The sequence below is a fragment of the Microtus pennsylvanicus genome, chromosome 21 (genome assembly GCF_037038515.1).
Source record: "Microtus pennsylvanicus isolate mMicPen1 chromosome 21, mMicPen1.hap1, whole genome shotgun sequence".
Lineage (NCBI taxonomy): Eukaryota > Metazoa > Chordata > Mammalia > Rodentia > Cricetidae > Microtus > Microtus pennsylvanicus.
The window spans coordinates 28,349,690-28,368,894 of NC_134599.1; the positions used below are offsets into that span (position 1 = coordinate 28,349,690).

The window sequence follows — 19,205 nt, forward strand, 5'->3', positions numbered from 1 at the left end:
TGAGTATTCAGCATCTAGTACTATGGAGAGTACACACAATACAAGTAATAGATAGTTGTGGACATAAAACCACCTTACAACAATCAACACAGGGCCAAGGAGAGGATAAAAGCACAAGCCTGGGGACCAGAGTTTGATCCACACACAAATTACACAGATGGGAGTCTGACACAGGAGAATTGCCAAGAACCTGGCAGGCCAGAAGCCTGGAGCACTCAGCATAGCAGGAGAGATAGAGACCCTGTGTGGGAAGTAAGAGTTTACTCCCCCACATATTGTCCTCTGACATCTATAAATGCACTTGCTCTTTCTCTCTCTCTCTCTCTCCACACACACACACACACACACACACCATACACAACCCAAATGAGCACTTTGACACATGTAATTTAGTATATTAAACTGTGAGAAGATGGGTGATCATCTAATAATCTTTATTTTTCCATGACTTTTTTCAGAATTGCTTAAGGCTGGCTGATGGTCTCTACCAAGCTTTCATTTTAATAACCAGCACAACAATTTTGCATTCCTTTATTGCTCACTATGGGTCAGAACTATTCCTCACCAAATAAATGGCAAGAAAAGTCATTCCTGATGCTAAATATACTTTAAGACATGTACCCATTGACTGAAGGCAAACAGTATGGAGATGAGAGCCTCAGTGTGGGGAAAAACTGTTAGTATATTGTAGCTAGTTTTTTGTTTTGTTTGTTTACTCTTTTGGGGCCCACCACCAATACATATATGTATGTGCCCAAATACATATACAGAGACTTATTTTTACTTATGAATTCCCAGCCTTTTTTTTTTACTTATGACAGCTTTTCTAAATTAAATTATCCATCTCTCTTAAACTAAATTTTGCCTCTGAGTTTTTACCTTTCTTTATTCTATACATCTTTCTTTCCTTCTTACTTCATGGCTAGGTGGCTAGCCCTTGGCATCATTCTCTGCTCCTTTTCTCACTCCTCCCTCTTCTTTCTTCTCCTATTTATTCTCTCTGCCTGGCAGCCTCACATATTTCTCCCTTCTGCCCAGCTATTGGCTGTTCAGCTCTTTACTAGATCAATCAGGTGTTTTAGGCAGGCAAAGTAACACAGCTTTACAGAGTTAAACAAATGCAATATAAAAGAATGGTGTTCAAGGTGACCTTTCAGGGGGTCTCGGTCCATCAAACCACATTAGTCTGGAAGTATTGCACAGGTTCTCATCCTCTTTGAAAACAAAAGAAGAACCTCTTTTCTAAAGCAAAATATCCTTGGACTCAAACTTTGAAGTCAAAAAAACCTTTAAAACATATATGTTGATTTAGTTTAGCAGCCCATACAATGAAATGTCTCTCTGTACTTAGCTCCTTTACAGTCAGAAAATTCAAAGAAAACACAGTAATTCACATAATCCAGACTCTTTGTGAATTTTCCATCTTTATGTAGCTTATTTTTCTTGCTCTATTACTTTTTAATATTTATTTTATTATCTTTACTCCTTTAATCTATGACTGTACTCTGTCTCTTTAGAGACTTTTTTTTATAAACCATTTACCTATATTCTTTATCTTCTCTCTCCCAAGCCCACACACATTTTTTAAACACTGTGTCTCATTTAGAGGTCTTTTATGTCTGAATCTGTCTTATTGTGTAGTTCATTTAAAAAATGTAATGTATAATTAAGAAATATAGATTAATAGATAATCATCTATAATAGTCAAGCTTGTAGTCATGTTATTTAGATTTTCTAGATATATAGATAGGCATTCTTCAATCTTTCAAAGACTACAGAATATGGCATTTTAAATGTTTTAATAACTTAGGGCTTTTCATGATAATGAGGCACGTCTGCTCCTGGAAGCACCAATCTACTTCAAGAGGAAGATGGGCATTGAAGAGGATCCTTATGGAGTTTGATAGCTATTTGGGCAAGAAACTGCTCTTGCCTGGACTGACTGATGCATAATCTGGATACAAAGAACCCTCAGAGAGAGGACTGCTGAACTTGCCTAAAGGTGAGATGATCTTTTGGGGTTCCTGACTCATGAAAGAGTCTGCGAGACATTCTGCAGGACACAGCAAATAGTGACTGAATTGCCTTTGAAATTTCCTGCTTCATGGAAATGTCTCTGGATACTATGGGCCTGTAGGCCGAAGATGGATGCCCCAATGGTACAAAAGAACTTTGGGTGACTGTCCAGGCAGCGAGATGTCCCTGTGATTTCTAGAGTTTTGTAAGTTGCTTACTTCTCATTTGCCTGTGACTAAACTGAAGAGTTTTGGATTAATTCCATTGGCAGAGAAAATTTCAAAGCAGCCTAGTATAGTCTTTGTCACGTGGTTATTAGTGTTAGCTCTAGTGAAGATTTATAATGAAAAGGAGCAAGCTTAGCAAGGAAAAATACAAAATGTAAAATTTGAGGAGAAAAGGAATACCAGGGAAGAGAACTAAATCCTGTGCTCAAGGAGATAAACCAATTAAGAAATACAATAAAGGGAGTGGTGACCTCAGGGAAAGACCCCACCCAGCTAAATTTATAACCTGTGAAAAGGAATTAAAGAAAAGCTTAGTGTTGGTGGTGGTGCACACCTTTAATCCCAGCACTTTGGAGGCAGAGGCAGGCAGATCTCTGAGTTTGAGGCCAATTTCTGAACAGCCAAGATTAGGCAGTGAAGGAAACCATCACAAACAGCTGGTGAAGATGTAATTGAACAAACACACATGTTCTTGGCAGTTTTGATCACATGGTTCTGGCTTTAGAGTCAAAGAACAACTAGGGAAAGCCATTAAGGCCAGGCACGTGTCAGGGGTGTCCCTGAGTGGAGGCCTAGAAAAGCCATTGTATGAAGCAGTGAAGTTGAAGCGTGGATAACCTTGGAGACCCCAAGATGATGGACATGCTAGAGCCATGGGATACCTATCAAGGAGAGCTGCTAAGAGGGAGTGGAACCAGCCCAAGGTAGAGAAGTGTGTTACAATCAACAAAGCTGAAAGGAGTTGGAGATCTAAAGAGCATTTTGACATCTGACATGGAGGTGAAGAGTATGGAGTTTGCCTGGCTGGTTTGGGGGCTTTGGTCCAGTGTTTCCTTACTATGCTCCCTTCCCTGCACTTTGGAATGGTAATGTATGTCTTGTGCCATTATATGTTGGAAGTATGTGAGTTGCTTTTTTATTTTGATTTTAAGGCAATTAAAGTTAAGAGAGTATATGAATCTCAGAAGAGACTTTGAACTTTAGACGTTTAAACAAGTTTGAGATTGTGATAGATTATGGGGCCTTTTGAAGTTGGGACTGAATACATTTTTGCATTATGATATGGTTATAAGCCTTTGAGGGCCAGGGAGTGGAATGTGGTAGTTTGAAAGAAAATGGCCCTCCAAGGGAGAGGCACTATTAGGAGGTATGGCCTTGTTGGAGTAGCTGGTCTCGTTGAAGGAAATGTGTCACTGTGGCATCTCCTATGTCCAAGCTATGCCCAGTGACACAGTTCACTTCCTTTTGCCTGCGGATTGAGATGCAGAATTCTCAGCTCCTTCTCCAGCACCATGTCTGCCTGCATGCTGCTGTGTCCTACCATGATGACAATGGACTAAATCTCTGAAACTGTAAGCCGCCCAATGAAATATTTTTCTTTATAAGAGTTGCCATGGTCATGGTGTCTCTTCACAGCAACAGAAACCCTAAGAAACACGCTGTTCTACTTTAATCAGCTTTGGCAGATCTTTTCATGTGACAAGGTAAAATGGTCCCTGATTCTCCCAGGATTCAATGGTTATAAATTTGTCTCTTATAAAGACTCACTTATCATGGTCTCAAACTTACTTCATGGCCAAAGATAACCTTATATTTCTGACCTTCCTGCTCCTACCTCCTCAGTATTAGATTACAGGTATGTGTGTAGTGCTGGGGATCAAACCCAGAGCTTCATGCATGCTAGGCAGGCACTCATACCAATTAAGCTACATCTCAAATATTATACATACTGTCTGTTAAGGGCTAGCTATACAGGAATGAGTCAAACACAATAATTGTTTACATTACTGACTTTATATTCTGATGTGTACGAACCCCCACTCCAGGTACTACAGTTTGAGCTCTAATAATGAGTTACAATTAATTGTATGTTCTTTCTATCAGTCTAATTGGATAATGATGCACCAATCAGGCAAGGTCTTGTTCATCTATTTATAGAATAGTTTTCTCCTTTCTTTTTACTCCAGGCCTCTAGCATTCAGGGAACACTTGAATACTCTGTTTTGTAGAGGTGAAGGCATAAAATGCTTGTGTGCCAATAAGGCTAGGAGCTTGGCTGATTCCAGGAGCACACCTTCAAGCAGAAACTCTTATCCTACATACAATATCAGTTTAAACTAAGATAGACATTTATTGTGCAGAATCAAATTCATTATATACAGCCACACCAGAGAAACACAATGACTAAAAACAATAACTGGATAAATTCTCATACATTCAAATGCTGGTTAAATCTGGTGTTTTATGTAAAAATTTTCAGGATTCAAGTTTGATAATTTCATTTACTGGTAATTACTAAAAGCTGAATAAAACCTATTAGGTAAATAAATCAAACAGAGAATTACTTTACTTACAGAAAATGAAGTGTATTTCTAAGTTTCTGAACACGAATCTTTATCATCTACTTTCTCAAATTAGGTTCACAAAATTCATTTACACAAGAAGCCAACAAATTGTTTTATTCCCTCAAAAGAACAAAACTTTCAAGTTCTCGCCGGGCGATGGTGGCGCACGCCTTTAATCCCAGCACTCGGGAGGGAGAGGCTGGCGGATCTCTGTGAGTTCGAGAAAGCCACAGGGAAACCCTGTCTCGAAAAAAAAAAAAATTTTCAAGTTCTCTGAAAACACAGTTAAATGTCAAGCAAAACCAAATATTTCTAAGAAATACATGATACACATTTTTTAAAATGTGTACCAGTGTTTTGCCTATGTGTACCACATATATACCTGGTGCCTGTGATGGCCAGAAGTGGGCACTGGATCCCCTGGAACTGGAGTTACAAACCATTGTAAGACACCATGTGTGTGCTAGAAACACGAACCAGGTCCTCTGCCGTAGCAGCAAATGCTCTTAACTGCTGAGCCATCTCTCAACCTCAGTAATAGACCCCTCCTTTTTAAAAAAGAAAATACTAAAGAATCAATGATAGACATGAATAGGAATTTTAATCGACTTGACATTGATTCCTTTGGTAAGATATAGTCACCACATTCAATCAAAGATGCCACCTTTGGGATTTTAAACTACCCAAAGGACTGACTGACTTCTATCCTGATGGCTCACTTTAACTGCAGTAAGTCCTAGCACATTATATAACAATTTTATGTGCTATTATAACTAGTTCTGTATGAATTTCTGCCTGATATAAGGACACTCAGGAACCCTAGGTAAACCACTGTTTTAAATTCTGATGAATCCTTAAGAGCTCTTCTGGCTGATTTCTCTCAAAGATTTGAAAGGCTTTAGGTTGTATTCTATCATGTCTTAGGTCAGATCTTCTCTCACACATCCCTTCATGGTGCTATGTATGCACATAAAGAAGCCAGATCAGGACACTGGTATGTCACTTTGTAGTCTTCAGACAAGGTCTCCTCTTAAACTGGAAGGAAGATCACCATTTGGACTGAGATGCGACTCTAGAGAGCCACCTGTCTCAGCTCCCCAGCGCAGGTTACAGGTACCCACAATCATGCCTGGTTTTGGTTTTTGCTTTAATGTGGGTTCTGGTAGTTGCAAGTCCTAATGGTTGCAGAGCAAGTACTCTTACCTACTGAGCCACCTTCTCAGCCTTAAATATAATGAGAGAATCTGCAATGAGGCTGGTATTTTCAAAACCTTTACCATAAGAGCGAATAATAAAGATTTGATTATTCAAATCTGCGTTACGGTTGTTAAGTCATAGTTAATGCTTCAGATACTTCCCTCACCTCACTCTAGGGTTAGTTTAAAAGGCAGAAGGGCTAGGGAGAGGGCTCAACAAGTAGAAGGGCTTGCTTCACAAGCCCATGTATGAGCTTTGGTTACTGGCGGGGTGGGGGTATAAAGATGAATTAAGGACATAGCACCACTGTCCTTCTACCAGACACAATCATATAAGCCTGGGTGCTGCTGCTACAGAGCCTTGGAGTACAAGACGTTCCAGCAGACAGGACCTAGCCTTTTGGAAACAAAAGACCAACAAAGCACTGGAAACCACCATGAAGATGCTGCAGCCCAATTAGATACCAGCCAGGGTCCTAGTCATCTTCCTGTGAGATAGAACAGGTATCCACAGTGACAGTCACCCAGATCCTGAAGGGACAGGTAGGTAGGTGGTCATCTAAGACCTGACACATCCCTCAGTCAGGACTTATTCCTTATGGGACTTTGTCTAAGGCATACCACATAGACAGGCACAGCCATAGCCTTCCTCTGAGGAGTCAAAGCTAAATGTTAAGATCATTGATTTGCACAGGTACACAAATGCAACATGACATAGGGCAATGAGCACACCAGTATGTGCTAATGTCTTATGTAGCACACCAGTATGTGCTAATGTCTTATGTAGCACACCAAAAAAATCAGGCAGCCTATGGAAGAAATGACCCACCATCCTGGTGCTAGAAGTAGTACTGAATGTTTGTAGTCTAAGAACCAAAAAATATGAAAACAGTCACATTGTCTGAGGCCCAGTGGTCAGCTAGACTTCTATAGTCGGTGACATCCCAGGGAGATCCCATTTCAAAATATAAGGAGGACAACTCCTGAGGAATGAAACCAAGGAGACCTCTGGCCTCCACAAGCACATGTGCGTGCGCACGCACACACATACACACACACATACACACACTCACACACACATATGCAATAGGATACATGTACAGCAAGTATTTTTCAGAGTACATGTATAGACTTAATTCTTTAAATAAAACCTGTATAGTGGAAGACGGTACAAAGCTAAGGACATGTAGTTGTAACAGACAGTGTGCCATAGAGCATAACTACACAACACCTGAATATCATAAAAACTTTCTCATTGATAAAAGATGGAATCATTTGGGAGTTTTATTTTTGTTCTGTTTTGGTTTGGTTTGTTTTGTTTTTCCAAGACAGGGTTTCTCTGTGTAACAGTCCTGGTTGTTCTAGAACTCGCTTTGTGGACCAGCGTGATCCACCTGTCTCTCCCTCCCAAGTGCTGGGATTAAAGGCTTGTGCCACCACTGCCTGGTGAAATATGGAAAAATTTTAAGACCAAGTCAAGGGCTGGAGAAATGGCTCAGCAGTTAAGACCACTTGCTGTTCTTTAGACCCAAGTTAAATTCCCAGCATCATACAGGGTGGCTCACTTTTAACTCCAGGTTAGTCAGCCCTCTTTCTTGGCCTTTGTGGGCACTCACGCATATGTGATATACAAAAGAAAAAATAAAATTAATCTTTAAAAAAAACCTTTAAGCTGGGAGTGGTAGCACACACCTTTAATCCCAGCATTAGGGAGGCAGAGCAGGTGGATCTCTGTGAGTTCAAGGCCAGCCAGGTTTATAGAGTGAGTTACAGGACAGCCAGAGCGTTAAGCAGAGAAATCCGTCTCAAAACAAATAAACAACAATAACAACAAAAAACCCTCTAAAGCCAAAAAACTGTAACTATTCAAAATACAATAGCTTTATGGGCTGAAGTAAATGATACTTAAAACAATCTTGATATTGGACTTTCCAGTTTCCAAAACTGAGTATTGCTATTGTTCATTAAAAAAAAAAAACACTGAATTACACTGATAATGACTGTGGTACTAATTCCTCACCCTGAAAAAAAAATAAATATACATAAAAATTTTCCTGTCTGATCTGTACATTATAATAACCAAATATCCCTAATTAAAGAGGGATTCTTCCTTCTGGGAGGATTCATAATAAATGTAGAAAGATAAATATTGCAACTTGGAACAAATAAATTAGCTAATATTCATTAGTACATGAAACCATTAAATGAAAAGCTGATCTTTATAAAGGATAGATTAGCCTCTGAATCCTCTGGTCCTTTTTGACTAGTATCATTAAGATTAGGACCAGACTTGCTGCAATATGAAGGTGCGGTGCGGTGCCACCCAAGAGACAGACAAAACGTTTAGAGATCTATAGAGAAAGCATAAAAGGTGGCGGGGGAATGGCTCAGTGGATAGGGAACTTTAGTTTGGATCCCCGACACCCATGAAATATTAGGCAGGCAAAGTAACCAGCTGTAACCTCAGCACTCCGAGGGCAGGCGATCCATGGGGCAAGCTGGCCAGCTAGACGACAGTTTCAAAGAGACCTGCCTCAAGAAGACACCTGACGTCAACTTTGGATCTGACCATCACACCTGTTCACCCAAACAAAAGGAAACAACATCAGATAGTAAAACAAATTATGAAGGTATCTTAAAAGACACTGAAAAGAGGCTGGAGGCATAAATGCATGAGCTGGCAGACCTGGGAAGAGGAAGCTTACCCGAGTAAGAACCAAAAAGCATTCCCTATGTGCAGCAGTCGGTACTGCACAGCTCACTAGATCTAGACTTAGATCTTGTGAACTATCAGAATTAGAAGATCATGTGATATCGGGGTAGGAGGGTTTCTTGCAGTAATTTTTAAGATTCTAGTTTTACTTTAGATATAGCTGAATAAATCAAAATATCCAAGAAATAATTAAAAGATTTTATATGAAATTGCTCATCTTGCCCCCTAGCCCTAGACAACCATGGCAGGCAAGAGAGCTGATTCTGCCCCTCACCAGCTGTAGCACTTGGAAAAGGCTCTGCACCTCACCTGGGCAACACAGTAGAGCAGGCCCTGGTGGTGTAGGTGTGGGTGAGCCAGCCTGCCCCTTGCTGCTTACTGCGCAGGGTAAGCTGCAGGGGTGGGGGTGCTGAAGAGCTCACCATGGTGGTAAGGATGAGGAAGAGCTAGCAGGGCTGACCAGCCCAGCAATCACTCAGGCCCCGAAGCAGAGCTATGAATTGTCTCATCCCATCATCAACCCAGCTAGGCTGGAGCACGTGAAGGGCCTGGTCCTGCATACCCAAACCTTCAGGATCTCCATGACACAGGACAAGAGGATATCCAGTGAGGGCTTGTGTCAATATTGTAGCAGAAACCAGAGGCCTCAAACTAGACGCACGGACCAAAGGGTTTACTGTGTGACTCACTGTGTCCAACTACAGCTTCCATGACGAGACTTTGCTTGTCTTTTTGTTTTATCTTAGGAAGGAGATTGCAAGGGAAGAGGGTGGATATGAAGGGATGAAGACATGAGTGGAATCAAGATGCACCATGTGAAATCCACAAAAATCAATAAAAAGTTAAAAAAAAGGGGGGGGGGAAGAAATTACTCATCTTGATTCTGAAAACAAACCAAGAGCACCACCAACAACCAAGCAAATCTGAACATACCAAACATAAGTCAGTGAATAACACTGGGAACCCATCACAAAAGACACTGCACAGGAAAAACTCAGCCAAGCAATCAGAGCAATCTGCTTTAAAGAGAACACAATGGGGAGACATTAAATAAAACAAAAACTTTAAAAATAATAAAATAAAGAAAATTTTGTTTTAAAGCTGGGAGTGGTCGCTCATGCCTGTAATCACAGCACTCAGGAAGTGAAGGCAAGAGGAACACTTCACATTCAAGCCCAGCCTGTGCTATATATAATGAGGTTAGGGCCAGCTTGGGCTATGAGTGAAACCATCTTCAAAACTATATGCAGGGACTGGAGAATTGACTCAACAATCAAAAGCACTTGCTGCGCTTGCAGAGGACCCAGGCTCAATTCCCAGCACCCACTTGGTGACTCACAACTCCATTGGTGGCAATGTAACTCCAGTTCCAGGAGATCAGAAACCTCTGACCTTAGTGAACACATGCAAATGGTATAAACACATATATGCAGGCGAGATACCAACACACACAAAATAAAGAAATAATAATAATTGTAAAAAGTTATTTCAGTTGAGAATGCTGATTCATACTCGCAATCTTAATGAATTCCAGCCCAGCATGGGCAATATTGCAAGTTCCGGGCAAGCCTGAGTTATATGAGAACTTGTCTCCAAATAAAATAAATGACTTTTAAAATCTGTGTTCGGCACACAGATATTAATTTTATTATTCTTTAAAACAACTTATATGCTCTATTCACTGTTTGTATATAGACTTCAAACCTCTAAGAAATTGAGCAAGGGGCCAGAGAGATGATCTGCAGCTAGGAGCACTTGTCCTTGCAGAGGACCCAGGTGCAGGGGGTCTGGTGCCTGCCTATGCAGGAAAAATGCATAAATAAAACAAATCCTTTTTGAAAACTACACGAGTCCCAGCAGGATGCGGCAGCACAGGTTTATAATCCAGATATGTGGGAGGCTGAGGCTGAAGTATCAGGTGTTCAGGGTCAACCTTGGCTACACTCTGTCTTAAAAAAGAAAAACAAAGAGGCCTGTGAGATGCCTTAGCAGGTGTCTTATTTAGGGTTTTATTACTGTGAAGAGACACCATGACTACAGCAAATCTTATAAAGGAAAACATTTAACTGGGGCTCAGTTCAGTTCAGAGGTTTAGTCCACGACCATCATGGCAGGAAACATGATGGCAAACAGGGAGGTGCTGGGCAGCAGCTCAGAGTTCTATGTCTGGATCCACAGGCAGCAAGAAGAGACTGAGACACACTGGCCAGGCTTGAGCATACGAGACCTCAAAGTTCACCCCTAATGACATACCTCCTCTACCAAGACCACACTTCCCCCAACAGTGCCATTCCCTATGGGCCTATTGGAGTCATTTTTATTGTAGCTCTGTAGGACCTGGAGCTCAAGGCCAGTCCCCGCCACACAATGAGACCTTGTCTTTGAAATACTGATATAATACGGAGCGGGTAGTCTGAGGCGGGAGTGCATCCTTTACCTCTGTGGTACTTTGATCACCACTAGATTAGTTTGCCCGTCCTAGCAAAGGCTCAACAGCAAGAAGGTGTTGTAAATGAAAACGAGACCTACCCTCACTCCTCAAGGGCAGGGTTTGGGGTGTTGGTAGGTAGATCCCTGAGTTCAAGGCCAGCCTGGTCCACGTAGTGAGCCCCTGTCTCAAACAAGCAAACAACATTCAGAGCCTCGGGAGCAGCTCTTTAACACAGTCAAGGCACTATGTCCAGCGCCAAGCCTGAATGACTGACAATTTGGCTAACCTAGGGCACCAGGGTCTATCTCAACAACATAAGAAGATGTTATGGAGTATAAACTTTGTTAATATAGTCTACTCTAAGAAATGATCATGGGGCTGGGCAGTGGTGGTGTACACCTTTAATCCCGGCACTCAGGAGGCAGAGGCAGGCGGATCTCTGTGAGTTCAAGCCTGGTCTACAAGAGCTAGTTCCAGGACAGGCTCCAAAGCAACACAGAGAAACCCTGTCTCACAAACAAAAAAAAGAAAAGAAAAGAAAAAGAAATGATCATGGTCATTCCTCTGTATTCACGCATCTGTTGAGTTGTGGATGTGAGAGAGAAGTATATTTATTATATGTGAATATGTATCAAGTCAGATCATTACATTAAAATACTTTTAAAAAAAATGGAGACACTCTTTCTACATAGCCCTGGCTGTCTGTGTATTTGAAATGTAATTTGTAGTCCTCACTTAAACAGCAAATTTGCATTAATTACGTCTTTGTAACTTGCTCGTTTCTCAGACAGGCTCTCTTATAGCCCATGCCAATCTCAAACTGAGTAAGCAACTGAGGATCACCTGAGTTCTTCATCTTCTGCCTTTACCTTCCAAATGCTGAGATGAATAAATCATGTACCACCATGCCCAGCAATACTTTAAATAAATACTTTAAAAAATAATCTACAATAGAATTGCGCTGTGATGGAGGAGGGTCTGGGTTACTTTTATTGGTTAATAAAGAGACTGCCTTGGCCCTGATAGGACAGAAAATTAGGTAGGCGGAGAAAACAGAACAGAATGCCGCTACAGCGCTGAGTAAGTATTTGCTTATATTTAAAAATTTGGAATTTCCTGTCACCATCAGAAAGATTTTGGTAAAGATATATAAGAACCTTTATTCAGTGTGTGTGAGTTATAATATACACAGTATCTATACCTAAAGAGAACATGCTTCCCCCACTGTGTTTAACAAATCTTGGTCATTTCAGGATGTAAATGTGATTATATGGCAAAATAAGAATGAAAGGATAGATTTTCTTCCAGAGCTTTAACTGATTGCTCCCATAAAAGTTAAAGACAAACAGCTGGCCAATTAAATTCTAACTAAGAGCATAGTTGATTTCACTTCAATGAAACTAGAAGAGAAAAACCATACTAAACTACTGTCCATGCCTTTGAAGTCTTTTTCTTATTTTGAAGTTTGTCTAGGTTTCTCATTGCTTGATGTTGAAATTACGAACAGTATTTGAGGTTTTAAAAACATATGACCAAACTCACTGGAATGACTTCATTAGTGTTGAAAACTGATGGGTAAGCGAATATTGTGTATTATAATATACTTTTTGCTAAGAAGCACTGTGTTACATAATAGCTAAATAGAATCAGTGTTTTAGTTGGTATTTCAATTAGCCTATCATAATTCTTTCTAAGAACCAGGTTTATAGCTGTATCTTTTAAATTGTATTCATTATTGTTTGTGTGTGTTTTGTGGGTTGGGGTAGAGTATGTGATGGGGTTGAGGTGTATTCAAGACTGCTGTTACTGCATGTGTTACCATACCCAGTTACACCATTACTTTTTAGAGCCACAACAATAAAAAAAAATGTAGTACATTTTCTCTATTTTGTGTGTACATGTGGGAGAGGTACATGTTCATGTGCCACAGGCAAAATGGCTCAGTAGGAGGGTACTGGACAGATGCACAAGCCTGACCCGGAACCGACATGAAGGGGGAACGGCAGAAGTGGCTCCACAAGCTGTGGCACACCCCCGACCCATGACCCACACATAATGCACACACAATAATAATACATAAATAAAAATCAAATCTTAACTGTGAAATAACACATTTTAAAAAAAAACATAATTAGGACCGGAGAAATGGCTCAGTGGTTAAGAGCACTGGCTGATCTCCCAGAGAACCCAGGTTCAATTCCCAGCACCCACATGACAGCTCACAACTGTCTGTAACTCCAGTTCCAGGGGATCTGACACCCTCACACAGACATACACATAGGCACAACACCAATGTACATGAAATAAAAACAAATTAAAAAAAAACTTTTTAAAAAAAGAACAATTTAAAAGCTTGTTAACTCTTTTTTTTTTCAACATAACATTTTTATTGATTATCTGGGAATTTCACATCATGCACCTCAATCACATTCACTTCCCAGTCCTTCCTTGTCTGCACCCCACCCTTGTGACTTCACCCGCAGAAAAAAAGTAAAAATAAATAAATAAGAATAAAAAAATAAGAAAAAAGTTGCCTCACTCACTGGAGCATGGACAAACTCCCAATGACCAGCTCCTTAAATAGAACTGAATCCTTTCCTCCTGCACCCCTCCAGAATGGATGAATTGTAGAGAGCCACACTTCAGCACCTCATCACACTTTTTAAGACTTCTCTTTGATGGCTTCCTGTCTATGCAGTTACTTTGAGGGGAGGTTGGGAGGTAATGTTTGTTACAGAAGCCTTCCATGTCCCTCCCTCACAGCAAAAGTAGCCTCCTAGCTCTTCACAGTCAGTGGAAACATGGATCATGTCATGCTGGTGACAGCACAGACCACAAAAACAGCCCTTTGCTGCAGTAGGACCACAGACCCAGACAGAGCCCTCGGAAGCAGCCCAGACTATGGACACCAAAATGGCCTCAAGGTGGCAGTGTAGATACTCACCTGCAGACAACGTGAGTCTGCAGCACTGACTACAAACATCCACATGACCTTTAGTAGCAACATGGGCCATGGACATTAGCACAGACCACAGCCACCATAGGACCATGGGCCCACACATGACCCTCAGTGGCAGCATGGACCCAGACATCACCATGGCCTCAGGTGGCAGCACAGGCCACTCTGAATATGGCTCCCAGTAGTAGGGCACCCCACAAAGAAAGTTTCTTAACTCTTAGAAGAACCGGAGGCATAGTTTCAAACTATTTTGCAAGATGGACCCTACTTTCCCCATTGTACAAATAATAAAAACTATATGCAGGCCAGTCTTACATATGTAAGTTAAGACATGACTTGAAACCCACTTCTTTAATTTGACAGCAATGTGACTCTGGACGATAGATATATTTACTTGCTACTCTATAAAATAGGGATAAGGCACTGGAGAGATGGCTCAGAGGCTAAGAGCACTGGCTGCTCTTCCCAACCCTTGTTCAATAAACAGCACCCACATGGCAGCTCACAATTGTCTGTCACTCCAGTTCCAGGGAGCCCAACACCTCCACACAGACACACATGCAGGCAAAACACCAATGTACACAAATATAAATCATTTAAAATTTAAAAATAATAAAATGAAATAGGGATATTACCCACTTTAACACTGGGCATAATGCCAGAAACCTGTGACCCAGCACTACAGAGATGAAGGTAGAAGGAGCAAGAGTTCAAGGTCATCCTCAGCTACTTACTCAATTTGAGTCAGCATGGGCTATAAGAGAGTCTGTCTGAAAAACAAACAAGTTACAAAGTCTTAATAATTAATGCAAATTTGCTGTTTAAGAGAGGACTATAAATTATATTTTAAATACACAAACAGCCAGGATCACACAGACCTTGTCTTGAAAAAATTAAAATTTTTTAAAAGAAATATAATCAGGGATCACTAATTTTGTGTAATATTTCTGAAAATGTTACTGTGTGTATGAATTTCTAGGAAAAAGTCTTTATGACTTTACTGATAGTATGTTACTGTAAACTCTGTGACACATGGGAATCACAGCTGAATAAAGTTCTTACCAGACAGAACAAGGAAAGGCTAAGTACACAGGACGAAAATGCACAGTTAGCACAAGAGTGTGTTTCAATAGTATGCGCAGGTGACTTTTGGACAGTTAGGCAAACTTTATAAACAGCATTATACGCATCCTGGCAGAATTCTAGAAATCAGCCCTGTTCTTGGTTTCAATTACATTTATATAGAAATTACAGTTTTTCTAAATGTTGAAACTGCTGACAGAATTTTTGTTGGTTTTAAAAAATACATTTAAATTTTTTGTAGATTTATCTTATATTATACATATGAGTATTCTGCTTGCCTTTATGTTTGTGTATCACGGGCATGCCTGATATCTGTGGAGGTCAGACAAGGGCATCATATCCCCTGGAAATGGAGGTATGGGTGGTTGTGAGCTATCATGCAGATACTGGGTCTTCCAGAAGAGCAATAAGGGCTTTTAGCCACTGAGTCATCTCTCTAGCCCTCAAAATACACTTTGAAAGAAAAGAAAGAAAATAAATAAATGGACAGTAGGTTTAAAGACATGAGATTCAAAATACCTTTTTTTCTTTTTCTTTTTTGTTTTTTGAGACAGGATTTCCCAGTAGCTATGAAGCCAGTTCTGGAATTCGATCTGCAGACCATGCTGGTCTCAGACTGAGATCCGCCTGCCCCTGCCTCCTGTGCGCTGGGATTAAAGTCATGAGCCACCCCCGCCCGGCTTGGAACAACTTTTTCTATATAGTTCTTTATTATCTAGTGTGGTGTGTGTGTATGTATAGGCATACATACCTAGGTGTGCACATGAAGGTCTGAGGACAAGTGACCAAGCTTGGTTCTCTGAGCCACTGCAGGGGCACACACCTTCATTCCCAGTGCTCAACCCTGTCTCAACAACAAAATTCCATCCTCTGACTTCCATGAGTGCTACAGAGCAGGCATACCTACACACACACACACACACACACACACACACACACACACACACACACACACACACACGCCTGCGCGCGCACATGCACGCAAGCATACAACGTACACACGCATGCACAGAAATGCGAGCGCGCACGTATGCCTTTGCGCATGAACGTAAGCATCTACGTACGTACACGCACATACGCGCTTACGCACACACGCACGATCGCACGCACACGCACAAATGCTCTCACATGCACTCACACATGTAAACATGCACACAAGCAAGCATGTGTGTGCACATAAAATAAAGGAAATAACAGTTTCAACTTGAATTCACAAAAACCTTATAGTTAACCGACACTCAAGAATTAAGACAGAATGCGTTCCCCTTAAAATTGGGCAGAGGACAAAGAATGCTTACTCTCATCTTATTGTTCAACGTGGTGCTAAAATTCTTGCAACTGGTACAATTCAAGCAAAGCAAAAAGAGATCTGAAAAGGAGCGACCAGAAATGCTACTTACAGATAACCCATCTAAGTATGTTACTTTGCTAGAGCTGCTGGGACAAAACTCCTAAGAGCCACTCAAGGAAGATCTGTTCCGGCTCACAGAGGGTCAGACACAGCGAAGGCATGCAGCAGGAGCAGGAACACTCAAGTCAACAGTAAAACCATTTTAGAAAGGACAAAAGATACCAAGGCACATTTTAAAGCCTTTCACTACAACAAAGTTTACAATAAAAATATAGGTATGTTTCTCAGAAACAAATGAATAAATTCTACAGCAACCAATATTATCAGAAAACTTAAAAGAACTGGATATGGAGGGGATGTTAACTATTTTCTCTCTTGTGCACCCCAACCTCCAACTCCATGGGGAAATGAACAAATCTGACTTTACGAGGAGCCCCACCTGCCCACTGTCCCTGTCCGCTCGGTATTAACCAGAAGATACTCCCAAGCTGTCCTGAGCTCATGAGTTTATCTAGGCATCGCTGAAACTGTTTTCTTTTTAGTTACTATCCTATCTGTGCTTTTGTAAACTGCAGAGTTAGCTGCATGAAAGCTGAATGTGAACACCTGTAACCCCAATATTTAGGAGGCAAAGGCAGGAGGATCAGGAGTTCAAGGCCAGCCTGAGTTACATGGCACTGTCTCAACAACAACAAAAAGAACATTTGGGCCTGTGAAATGGCTCATCTGGCACCATGCCAGAGTTTGATTCAGGGGATCCACACGGCTGAAGGAAAGAACAGATTCATGCAAGTTCTCTGACCTCCACATTCATGCATGCACATGCACACATGCGCAAACACATAAATGCAATTTAAAAATTTTTAAAGTGGTGGCAGCTTTATTAATAGCTACAAATTTAAAGCATCAGATATCCATCCACTAGATAAACAAACTGTGACATAGTCACATGATGGAAAAAAAGACTGAATTCTTAAAGCATAATCTCAAATGCCTCACTAAAAATATACACTACTTGAATCTATTTACATGATGTTCCAAAGCAGATAAGATTAACCTATGGTGGAATGATGAAAGGTTACAACAGTGGCTGTCTCTGGGATGAGGGACAGGAATTGATTAGAAGGGCATGGAGGGAACTTTAAGAGCCATGGTAATGTACTATACTTTAGTAGAGACTGTGTATACATTCATTAAGCAGTACAAATAACATTGTATATTCACTGTATATAAACTTCTTATAAAAAAACAAAAGGAACTGTAAAAAAGCTATTGAATTCTAGTTACTGATGCGGGTTGAAGCATTTAGAAATAATGTGCTCTAATAACCTGCAAGTATAAAATTCATCAAAATACCAGATAAGTGCCCAGTGTGGTGGCATCTCTGTGAGTTTGGCACAAGCCTGGTCTACATAGTGAGTTCCAGGACAACCAGAGCTACATAGAGAAATCCTGTCTTGAAAGAGAAAAAAAATCAGACAGAATAGCTCATCGCTGAGGGGAGGGACTGAGACAGGATGGTTGTTGTAGTGATATTTTGTTTGTGGGTGGGTTTTTTGTTTTGTTTTGTTTTGTTTTTTGTTTTTCAAGACAGAGTTTCTCTGTAGCTTTGGAGCCTATCATGGAACTAGCTCTTGTAGACCAGGCTGGCCTCAAACTTGCAGAGATCCTCCTTCCTCTGCCTGCCTCTGCCTCCTGAGTGCTGGGATTAAAGGCATGCACCACCACTGCCTGGCTGTTTGTGTTTTAACAAATAAAGTTTGCCTGAAGATCAGAGTGCAAAGCTAAGCCACTAGAGGCCAGGCAGTGGTGGCTCACACCTTAATCCCAGTACTTGGGAGTCCCACTAATCCTAGCACTAGGGAGGTGGAGACAGGAAGGGATGTGGCTAGGTGGAGAGAGGAATATAAGGCGGGAGGAGACAGGAACTCAGATACAGTCTGAGGGCAGGATTACCCTTTTGGTCTGAGGACTCGGTAGAGGGAAAAGGTCTCTAGTGGCTGGCAGCACTGCTTCTCTGATCTCTCAGCTTTCACCCCCTAATATCTGACTCCAAGTTTTTATTAAGAACAATTAGAATTTGTGCTACAGGTTGTCATGAGTCTAAGACCAGCCTGGGCTTCATAGTGAGTTCCAGACTACACTGTAAGACGGTCTCAAAACAAAACAATAGATTGATGGGAGGTAAGAGTGGATAGGCGTGTTGATAAAGCAAACGTGGTGAAACAGTAATAGACTCTATGATGACGGCTACATTACTATTCTTTGAGAAACAACTAGTCAACAATAGCTGCATATATCTAAGTTGCATAATCTGACAGTAGCTAGCATATACCAACATATGACACCTTCAGCACAATCAAGATAAGTAAACATAAGTCTCTTTGGTTCTGTTATTGTTCCTTCAGTCTCAAACTCCCTGTGTAGCTGAGTGACCTTAACTCCTGATCCTTCTGCCTTTGCTTCTTATATGCTGTGATGACAGGCGTATGTCAGCACACTTAACCTAAAAGTCTGTCTTTATAATAACCAATGATCTTCATTAGTTTGTATTTCTTACAATTTTATTAAAGTACAGCTATATAGAACATAATGTTTTAGATTGGCTTTGTCCGTTATGAAATGGGCTAGCCACATTGCCATATATAACAGTAACCCATATTCCCTTTTATTGCACTATATGGCTATACATATTCATTTCCTTGTTGATTACCATTAGACAAACAAGACATTTAGATAGTTGTTAGGAGCTAAGCAGACCTACCACATATTCCTATGTATGCTCATCTGAACGGAGACTGAACCCAGGATCTCACACGCACTGGGTTTGCGCTCTACCACTCTAACACTGTGCTACATCTCCAGTTCTTTTCTTACATTTTAT

General features: G+C 40.8%; 2 protein-coding genes across 3 annotated transcripts in view; one reads left to right on the plus strand and one right to left on the minus strand.

The window, feature by feature from the left end:
• The window catches only part of Arhgef33 (Rho guanine nucleotide exchange factor 33), a 149,594-nt gene extending 147,054 nt beyond the window's left edge, over positions 1–2,540 (plus strand). Inside the window, exon 18 of the mRNA XM_075955688.1 lies at positions 1,811–2,540. Within this exon, the coding sequence (XP_075811803.1) occupies positions 1,811–1,904 (94 nt within the window). The 3' untranslated portion in view covers positions 1,905–2,540. The remainder of the gene's footprint in view (positions 1–1,810) is intronic.
• Positions 1–19,205, minus strand: part of Sos1 (SOS Ras/Rac guanine nucleotide exchange factor 1) — an 84,300-nt gene that overhangs the window by 60,967 nt on the left and 4,128 nt on the right. The gene's annotated exons all lie outside the window — the stretch shown is intronic.